General features: G+C 33.8%; 2 protein-coding genes across 2 annotated transcripts in view; both read left to right on the forward strand.

The window, feature by feature from the left end:
- The window catches only part of LOC111697599 (uncharacterized), a gene marked incomplete at its 5' end in the record, with an annotated part of 28,123 nt that extends 23,657 nt beyond the window's left edge, over positions 1–4,466 (forward strand). Inside the window, 8 exon segments of the mRNA XM_023467652.1 lie at positions 714–770; positions 1,078–1,257; positions 1,524–1,620; positions 2,133–2,232; positions 2,662–2,854; positions 3,539–3,664; positions 3,950–4,143; positions 4,344–4,466. Of these exon segments, the coding sequence (XP_023323420.1) occupies positions 714–770; positions 1,078–1,257; positions 1,524–1,620; positions 2,133–2,232; positions 2,662–2,854; positions 3,539–3,664; positions 3,950–4,143; positions 4,344–4,447 (1,051 nt within the window).
- A 219-nt stretch (positions 4,467–4,685) lies between these two features.
- LOC111697612 (uncharacterized) lies at positions 4,686–7,380 on the forward strand. The gene is made up of 7 exons (XM_023467669.1): positions 4,686–4,769; positions 4,934–5,010; positions 5,486–5,644; positions 6,023–6,112; positions 6,244–6,336; positions 6,469–6,532; positions 6,998–7,380. Exons 1-7 carry the CDS (start codon positions 4,686–4,688, stop codon positions 7,298–7,300), a joined length of 870 nt encoding a protein of 289 aa, XP_023323437.1. The 3' UTR covers positions 7,301–7,380.
- The last annotated feature ends 3,155 nt before the right edge of the window (positions 7,381–10,535 follow it).

Genomic DNA, 10,535 nt, shown 5'->3' on the forward strand with positions numbered 1-10,535 from the left:
TGATCTGACTGTTAGCAAAGCATGGTACAATGGTTTATGACTGTTCATGTTCAAGTAGAAGCTTACACTGCCGTGGAATGTAGACTGAGTTAACATTATTTTAGCTTACATTAATGATTAAGGACTAATAGAGGGATAGGGTCATTCAAGATTTACTACTGACGAATTATGATATCTGTGGAAAAAGTTTTAATTGAAAACAAAACAAAGTAAAATAGAGTGGACCTGGGCAATCATTGTTATCTAACTGTTGTTTGTTTACAATAAATAACTAGTTTTAATTTAAAACAAAACAAAGTAAAATAGAGTGGACATGGGCAATCATTTTTATCTAACTGTTGTTTGTTTACAATAAATAACTAGTTTTAATTTAAACAAAACAAAGTAAAATAGAGTGGACATGGGCAATCATTGTTATCTAACTGTTGTTTGTTTACAATCAATCTAGTTCCTAACGACACAGTTGAAGGATTCGATAATCATGTAATAACATAATCACATTGTATTGTATGGTATTGTATTGTGTTGTATTGTATGGTGTTGTGTTGTGTTGTTTTTTATTGTAGGTGTGGAGTACTGGATTGTATTGTATTGTATTGTATTGTATTTTATTGTTTTGTATTGTATTGTAGGTGCGGAATACTTTATTGTATTGTATTGTATTTTATTTTATTGTATTGTATAGTATTGTATTGTATTGTATTGTATTGTAGGTGTGGAGTACTGGATTGTAACTATGTCAACTATGGGAAAGGAAATAACACTATAAGGTTAGATTCCATGACATGATTTCTACATATTTGGATGCAATATTAATCAGCATTTCTTCTCATTAACGAAAAACACACACAAAAAATCTTATAGAATACTCGAGATTCAGACAATATTTACGGGGTTTCCCGGATTAAATAATACGCTTCTTGGGAAGCTCGTTAATGTATAATGCAGCATGCACAAATTTCTGGAAATATTTTAAATCGCAAACCTTAAACATTGGCAATGGCATCCAATACGAGCTATGTATTTAATCCACTGACAATTTGTATTTTTAAATAATTAAAAACTTTTTTTCTTTAGGGACATGCATTTGCACTACCAAGCCCAGCATGGTACACTGTCTCCAACCTTGAAGATGATATCCCAACTTGGATATCAGTGTATTTACAACAACTGCTGGAATATTGCTAGAAGCAAAGACGACATGTTTAAACATCTTCTCACACATACGGAAATAGCAGCTACTCAAATACCCTTCAGGTTGAATAACATAACATTTTAAACTTTTGACATTGAGAGGGAGATAAAACCCGATTTATTGGTCAGATTTATTGAATAAAGAGAAGTAGTGGAATTAGTTATGGCTAACTAACCTACACTCCAGCTAAACTACAAAAGTAGTCAAACTTTTTCTACCTAGTTCAACTAGCTCTTGCTGTTCATTAAATCCGGTCTCTGAAAAAATTTAGCATCTTATTATCATTGGTTAATTAAAAAAGAAAATATATTTATTTATACCTCTCCAGGGATCTGGATACTCATGCTGACCTGTACATACATAACTTGTACAAGTATGTACGGGAGTGTGAAGCAAAATGTGGACAGATATTCTACGATGACAAGGTAATATTATGAGAATGCATTGTCAAGAACTTGAAACTACATTTCAGGATTTGTTTCAGTGCGCGGGATTGTGAAAATATTTTATTTGATAATTGTGTTTTTGAGGTGATGAGTAAACAAATTATTATTAAAATTTGGCATGCAGCAATGGTTTCTTGGTTTATTGTGGAATAAAATAATGAAAAATTGAAAGAATTGTTAAAAAATAATGTTGATACCAATTTTAAATTTTGAGGATTGAAACTAATGTGTGTTGGTTTCATGTGTCTTAACTTTTGACACACAATTTTCATCATTCTGTTATTAAATTTTTCTATTTCTATTTTCCACATCTCGATAAAAAAGTAAAAATCTCTGTTTGTATGTCCAATCATAACTCATGAACCTCTTGACCCAACATCCTCAAATTTTCATTTGGGAACTCGGTAGAACCACGGGTTTTCCTAGCTTGGAAAGTTAGTTTCCAAGCTAGTGCATAATCAGTAATATTTTCTATTTTAACTTGAATGCAGGATAAGAAGGGAGTAGATAAGGCTGCTGAAGATCATTGGAATGAATTGCACACTTTGATGCCAGTTCTACCTGATACAGCACCCACCTCAGAGAAATCAGGTTCGGGATACAAATCACATGTATTTAATGTATTTGTTTTTTTTGGAGATGAAACCTTAATTAAACTCGTCCTTTTCATATTTCCTCCAACTATTAAAAAACAACATGGTGGTCAATACCCCCCTCCCCCCCCCCTTCCGAATACACTGAATTGTACGAATTATACCATAAAACAATCGACATATCTATAATAAAGCTCTTCGCCTATGTTAGCCAAACGGCTCGACCGAATTGGCTGATTTTTTTAGGAAATCCATGCATGGATTTGAATAGTTTTAAATATATTATTTTTCAAACATACAAGTAAGGCTGAATGATTGATTTAACGGTCTTTATAAAATATATTAGCATAACATATTTATGAATAAGTGTGTATTGTGTTATTATCTACGTTTTTTTTATTTTTTAATATCTTTGTTTTTTACCTAGGGTTCCAGTGTTTTGCTGGGTATGGAGGAGAAGGTTCCAACTGTACTGTTATGGTTGGTTCTGGGAACACGAAGGGTGCTCTGGAACACTGGCAAGAGGAACATCAGAACCTTGTACTCCGAGATCTGATGTTTATGGATACTTTAAACCAGCATATACTGCAGATATCAGACATATTTCCTGTAGTTTACAGGTAGGGTAGCTTCCGTAGCTGACATGTTTTATCATTTAAAATTCGGTGATGGTGACGGACCAAACCTCTGTAGAGTAAAAAAGTAGATGTTATTTCCACATTTATTGACAATATATTTCGGTCTGGGTTGACCCTCGTCAGTTCATGAGATTGTTTCTTCACAAAGATTAAAAACAAACTATTTACCAAGGTATGAGAAAAAGATCAAACTTATTATTATTGGTACAACTTTGAGACATAACTTTTCTAGGTTTATTTTTAAGCCCAAGTGTGAGATAACTTTTATTTAGATGCATGACAGAAATTAAACAATGTCGTATTCTTTTAATAGAGCGCTTTGCGAGAGGAGTTATTATTTCAATCTGAAGTGTTTACTGTAACTTTATTTGTATTATTTAAGCTCCAGGATCAGCCTTTATCAAGTATGTTATATCTGGTTCTTTTCAAGCTTATATAAATAGTAAACGAAGAGAAGAACGAAAAGAAAGTCTGTTGTGTAAATTAGAAAAGTTGTCTAAAAGAAAACTATATAGTTGGTAAATTGTATATTAAAGAAGTTGTTTGTTCGGAAATTGTCGGGCCGGGAAGTTGTCTCTTATGAAATTGTATAATTTGGAAGTTGACCGTTAAGAAGTTGTGCACGTGAGAAGTTGCTTCTTGTTCATAATATCCTTAATTATACAGGTGTACTGCCCCTGGTTGTATGAAGACAGTATACTCGGAGCAGGAAAGAAAACTGAACCCTGAGATTGAAAGCATATTTAGAGAACATAGTTCAGTCAAACATCAAGCTCTACAATCTAAACAGAAGTAAGTGGTAACATTTAAAAGTAAAACAAAATTTGGTCAGATCACCACTTATATTACATAATTGAATGAATGATAAATAATTTCAATTAAAAAATTATGTTTTATGTTTCAATGATGATAAATTAATTTGTACTGAACCAAATTTAATGAATAGCATAGACGCACTTCAACCACTTATTGTGAATCAGTTTTTGAAGAGAAAAGGATTAATTTCAGACATTTAATTTCTCTACATTAAATTTTTTTTCTTAGACTTGACTTAAATCATTGATATTTGTTATAAAGGTTGTTCCGTGCACTGAAAACAACCAAGTTCTTGAGCCAAGGATTAGAGGTCGAGGAAGAACAAACTGTTCTCGAGGCTGCACAGAAGACCTCTACACCAGAGGAAGGAGTAGAACCTCCGACGGAGGCTATTCTAGGATATTCTTGTTCTATTACTGGTTGTGATAAAACTGTTTCTGTCTCTAACTCACAAGGTAATGTAAAAATGTTTTATGATTAAAAAGGAAAAAAGGAAAAAAAGATTAACTTTGAGAGTGACAGTAAGGATTTTAAAGTAGAATATTTGAGGGTTTTTTGCAAGCATAATTGGAAAGTTTTTTTTTCAATAAATTAATTTTGATTTTAAATAAACTATTCTTTTAAGATATATTTTAAACGTGTAATCAATGTGCAGGAAGTTCTGTTGCGATTGACAGATTAAAATCTCATTACAAGAATAAGCACTCACACTTGGAGTCTAATCTTTTCTCTTATAAACCAATATATGGCAATAGGTAACTATTTATTATCTATTTACTAAATTAATCTTACCAATAATCTGTTGTTAATACATACTTGATACTTGATACTTCTTGATACTTGATACTTGATACTTGATACTTGATACTTGATACTTGATACTTGATACTTGATACTTGATACTTGAATGATTTGATTTGATTTGATTTGATTTGATTTGATTTGATTTGATTTGATTTGATTTGATTTGATTTGATTTGATTTGATTTGATTTGACATGTATTTTCCAGGATGTAAAGAGAAAAAGTTGGATTCTATTACTCTTGATAAACATGTTCTAGAGGTACACAGTAAACACGAGGTTAGTAGGATCCAAGAACATAGCTACCATTTCTTCCTTCTTTCCTTTTCCTGGATATTTAAACTTAGCTTAGATGGCGTTTATAATCGGGGGGTGGGGGCAAAATTTATACCTGGAACTGGATTTCTATCCAAAACATAGGCTAGAATTTTATTGTTTTATAGGAAACTGCAGTACGCCCAGCCGAGGAGATGGTTGAGGAACCGATGGTTCCTGTAGGAAGGAGTACGAGCAAATCAAAGTAAATTATATTTTTAATCTGTAAATGTGAAAGAAGTAGTTATTTTAAAGCAAGTTTCAGATTGCAGTTATTTCGTAATTTATTTTTAATTGTTATTGGGGTCTGTCCTAGTATACGATTTTTGGACCCCCTCCCCCCCCCCTCCTATCTATTTTGTACATGACCATTTATTTTTCAGCAAATTTATTATTATTTATTTTTTTGTTATTTAGGGTTAGGTTAGGTTAAGATACTTTCTGGGTCGAGCGCTGCGGCTAGGATGGGCTATGGGGCCGAGCGCTGCGGCCACGGGTTAGGTTAGTTAAGACACTTTCTGGGCCGAGCGCTGCGGCTAGGATGGGCTAGGGGGCCGAGCGCTGCGGCCACGGGTTAGGTTAAGTTAAGAAACTTCCTGTCATACCCATGTACAAAATTGATAGGAGGGGGGGGGGGGGTCCAAAAATCGTATACTAGGAAATTACCTGTTATTGTAAAGGAGCTTATCTGGAGGATCAGCAGCAGGTAGAAGTAGGGTGTTCCCTACTGTAAGAAGGTCTTCAACTGGAGCTACTAGGACCTCATCTGAAGCTGGTAGGACTTCAGCGAAAAAAGGATGTACCGGAGCCACCAAGATACCAGCTGGGAACCAGCTAAGGTAGTCTTATGCTGAAATTTTGCTAAATTTGATATGCATAGTTGTAACTGTAATTATAATTGTAATTGTAATTCGAATGATTGTAATTGGTTGAAGATATTGCTAATTTTAATTTTCGTAAAGTTGTTGCTTATTTTAATTTGTTCAGAGACTGGCTGAATGTAATTTAAATTAAGATATTGCTAATTTTAATTTTCGTAAAATTGTTGCTTATTTTAATTTGTTCAGAGACTGGCTGAATGTAATTTAAATTAAGATATTGCTAATTTTAATTTTATGAAGATGTTGCTTATTTTAATTTGTATCAAGATGTAATTAATTTTTTTAACGCTAATATGTACCAACTGGAGATGTTAATAATTTTGAATTTGTATAAAGATGCTGCTATGAGGGTTGCGAATTTACAACACCAAGTAGACGAGATCTAGCGCAGCATAGACGAGAGGAGCGTCACAGTAAAATTTCTAGGTAAAAAAAACCCTGGGATTCATATGGTCAACATTTATTTGTTAATTTTTTCTTTTCTGAGACTGGTTTTCAGAGGAGAAATAATATATGAAATGATGAAGATGTTAAGGATTAGTCCTGTTCTGATCTAGGTTGACTAGTGATGAGGGTGGGGAGGAGAATGAGGAGACGGAGGAATATATTTGTAAACTCAAGAACTGTGGAGCTAGAGTTGTGGGACTCAGGTTTATATTTATACACGTTTATGCAATTCAAAAGGGTAAACGCAATGCGTGTATTTTTCACACCGGCTAAGGGGTGGGGTTGGGGGCACTGCATGTCGGCTTGTTATTTATATATGAAAAATGTGTATTAAGGCGGATTGAGGATCACTGTGAGAATATGCATCGAGATAGATTGGTGGAAGAATGGATCTACCAGGTCAAATACTTTATTTTATCCAAAGCATTAGATTGAAAACATGACAGTGCAAATGACAGCTTGACTGGGGGTAAATCCATCGTGTTGTTTGTTTGCCAAATTTTTAAAACTAGCTTATTAGGGCGCTTCGCGCCTTCATTTCTAGTAACAATCTTTACTTCTAGATATTGCTCTTTAGGTACCATTCTTTCTCTGTTCTCCAAAAAATTTAGGCTTTTTCTGTTTAAATTCCTGCATTTTCAAAATTAATAAATGTCGACATTTTTTTAAAACTATATTTTTCACATTTGGTTGTCCATACACTTTCCTGGATCAATTTTTGTCACGATCGGTTCAGCCATTCTGACGCTTATTGGATTAATATCTACATAACATAACGAACAATCCCAAGTGTATATAAAGTTTACGGAAATTCTCTATTAAAAACTTATTATCTATGTTTTAATTTTTACAATAATGTTTCAGAAGGTTGAGAAGTCTTCATGTACAGCATCTTCTTTAACTTTTGCATCTACTGCTGCAACCACAGCAACAAATTCTACTCCTAATTCAACGAGAAAGCGAAGGTATGAACATGAGCAGGTGGAGGAGAAGGCACCCCCTGAGAAGAGAAGGAAGGAAGTAAGGAGAACTGAAGATGGGACTAGGAAGGGACGGGATGATAAATCTGGATCCGTATTGAACTGTGACCTCGGAGGAAACTTTGATTACTCCAGCATTGATCTTAGTGGTGAGGAGAGCGATGATTTAGATATTAACTTCTATTGAAACTTGTTAAATATTTTTTCCATGAATTGAAAATTAATTCTTAACTGTGTAAAAATTGTTTTGAACATATTGACAGTAAAATAAATACTATAAGCACAGATTATTTTTTTAAAAATGCATGGAGCAGAGATTTAATTCATTAATTAGCGACAGATGTTTAAATGAAGACTTCTTCTTTATGGGTAACCAGTCTAACCACTAACCAGCTGCTGTGTAAACAATTTCCATGGGAAATATGAATAAGACAATGACCAGGATATCAATACTGAGAACAATATATTTGAAACCAGATAATAATAATTATTAGAAAATATCGAATCCAAAGATGGGGTCGATAAAGGATAAGATACTTTGCCAAGCAAAATAGTGGTAAATCTTTAATCTTACGAACATTAGGCAGAATTTGTTTACAAAAGTTAAGGATCCACTCCCTGTATTGGAAATTTATTATAATGTAAGTAATGTTTTAAGGGTTTAAATACGAAATCTATAATCTATATTTATTATGTATTTCTTGGAGCCTGTACCAGGTCCAGAGAGGAAAGGGTAACCAGGATTAGGAACCTTTTCCCGGAAAATTCTTGAACGATTGTTCCGTAAACCAAAATTTTCCGGAACTAAATATATTCGATCCGTAATGTTTCATAATTCCAGAACAACGTTCTGGAAATTTCCGGTTTACGGAAAAAAATCGTTCCCGAAATCATTCCGGATTTCCAGAACCTTTTCCATAATGGAAATGGAAACGTAAACCGTAACCCTGAATTCTGAATATCCACAACTCGATGTTAAAAACTATTTGGAAAGGCCTTAAAGTGTAAAAATAAGAAACAAGAAGCAAGAAGAAAAAAGAAAATGAACAGATAAAAAGTGGAAGGGAAATCTCTTGACAGTAGAGATGGGGGCTTAAAGCAAGATAAACAAGAAAGAAGAAGAAAACTTTGAACACAAAAAATTAGAAGGGGATTTTGGCTTTTTACGACCTATTTTTTTCACCGATAGCGAATAAAGACAAATACACAGGATGGCAGACGTCCCATTGCTATTCATGTAAAACTAATTAGATATGTTTTAATATGCTTTGATATTTGTTGTGTACATGTCAGAAAATTACTTTAAACTCTAGTTATTCTAATTAATGTATAAACTATTTTCCATAAGATAAAATCGCACCCTGATCTCTAATAGTTTTCCTTTAATATATTTAATTGAAATGTGTTGTTATCATTATTGAAATTAGGTGGAAAAAATAATCAAAACAGCCAAGAGCTATTTATGCTTGTACTGTTAATATAATCATCAATTTGTATTTGTAAACTCGTTCTGTACACAGATACATGTATTTTAGCAATAAACTTTATCTTATCTTATCTTATCTAAAGGCCCGGCCCCCCATCAAGAAAATTTCATTGAAAATGTGTTGATAGGAATGTAGAAGCTGATGCAGTAACATGACTCAAGCAAAATTTAAAAAAAAAAACAAGTTAGAGAGTAACCTTGCCACTCTCAGAATATAGATAAAGGGCTCAAAAAAATAGTTCTGCCTCTGCAATTTGGCTAGCTGCAGAAACATCCAAAAAATTCATTTATTTTTATTTTCAAAATTAGCTGAAGTATGATTGAAGGATGGATGAGGAATGGACGTTCAAGAAGAAAGAATGAAAAACAGGCTTTCGCGGGGTTGGAGCAGGCTTCTGCAGGGTTCGAACAGGGTTCTGCGAACTACCTGGGTTCGAACAGGATATTGCGGGGTTCATGGCCGCATGGCCCCCCCTCCCTACAACTATATTTATTTATTTCATAAATCTCAAAATAATTTTAATTTCTAGGTTTGATGGTGTATCTTACAAGGCATGGGGTGAAGGGAGCAGGAGGGGGGGATAGATAAAACTCCTAAGAATGCGCGAATACCGGATAATATTTTCTTAATTCTCTCTCTCTATGACAGCTTGCTCTGACAGCTTGCTTCTATAGTAATGTTAAGGATGAATACGAATGTTATGAATTTATCATAGAGAGAGAGAATTAAGAAAATATTATCCGGTATTCGCGCATTCTTAGGAGCTTTATCTATCCCCCCCTCCTGCTCCCTTCACCCCATGCCATCTTACAATACGCCACATCTGACCAACGCCTAATCCGTTATACTACACATCCGACCATGCGAACTGCACTCGGTTTTACAGCTGCTATATTTGACATGTGGCCGCAGTGTCCGGCCTCCTTGGCCCCCTAGCCTGTCATAGCCGCAAAAATAAACAGTTGGCGTAGGTCCGATATTGCAGTAGGTCGGAAAGTTAGTAGATCAGAAATTCTGTAGGGAGGATGTTGCGTATAGACGATGTAACATTACCTAGGTGTGTTTCTTAAATGTCGTCGTTGTTGTTTCTGCGCCAAATACGGTTTTATACTGCTTTTGTATTCCCTTTTCAGAAACTAAATAGATTCACTTAGTCTGGAAACTTTCGAAAATTTAGTCGGTCTACAAATTTTAAATAGGAAGATTTGAAAAACATCAGCTGTTTTTTTTAGTTTACTAACAAATTTCTGATACTGAACTTCTAAAAATGAGATTTTGACCCTCTTCAATTTACGTAACTCACATTGTGATTGATCACAATATCTTAGCTCATAACAGAAGTAATAATAGGCAATTTTTAGGACAGCCCTTCAAATAAAGGTTCTAATCTTTTGAAAAATAAGTATTAATTAATAGTTCATTTTATAGATGTTTTGATTATTGCGTGAAGAGGATACCATTTAACTGATTCTATTTTTAAATTCGATGGTCTGCGACATTTGATTGACAATTGATTGAAGTGTTATACTTACTTGTTTATACATCTGTATTTTCGATGTTTGCAGCATTAATCGTAAATAATGAAATACCTGTTTTCTATGTTCCACAATTTTTATTTAAACGTTTACTTCCTATAAATTAGGAAAGTATTAGAGCAAAAGTTGAAGGTATATTCAGTCTTATGCTGAAATTTTGCTAAATTTGATATGATAGAAACTTCCTAGAACGCGAAATTTATATAATTATACTTTTTCTTGGAACAATTTAAGCTTGCTTTGATATTTTTCAAATTGTACCATGAAAAACATAAACTTTTACGTATTTTCCAGATGTTATTGACGGATCTACATTTTTCTAGCCAAAAGGTGTGAACTCTGGCCAGCCATAAATCTTATCTTGGGTCAAATGTTCTACTTTAAATGTCGGCCCGTTTGG

This window comes from Eurytemora carolleeae, unplaced genomic scaffold (genome assembly GCF_000591075.1).
Source record: "Eurytemora carolleeae unplaced genomic scaffold, Eaff_2.0 scaffold182, whole genome shotgun sequence".
Classification (NCBI taxonomy): domain Eukaryota; kingdom Metazoa; phylum Arthropoda; class Copepoda; order Calanoida; family Temoridae; genus Eurytemora; species Eurytemora carolleeae.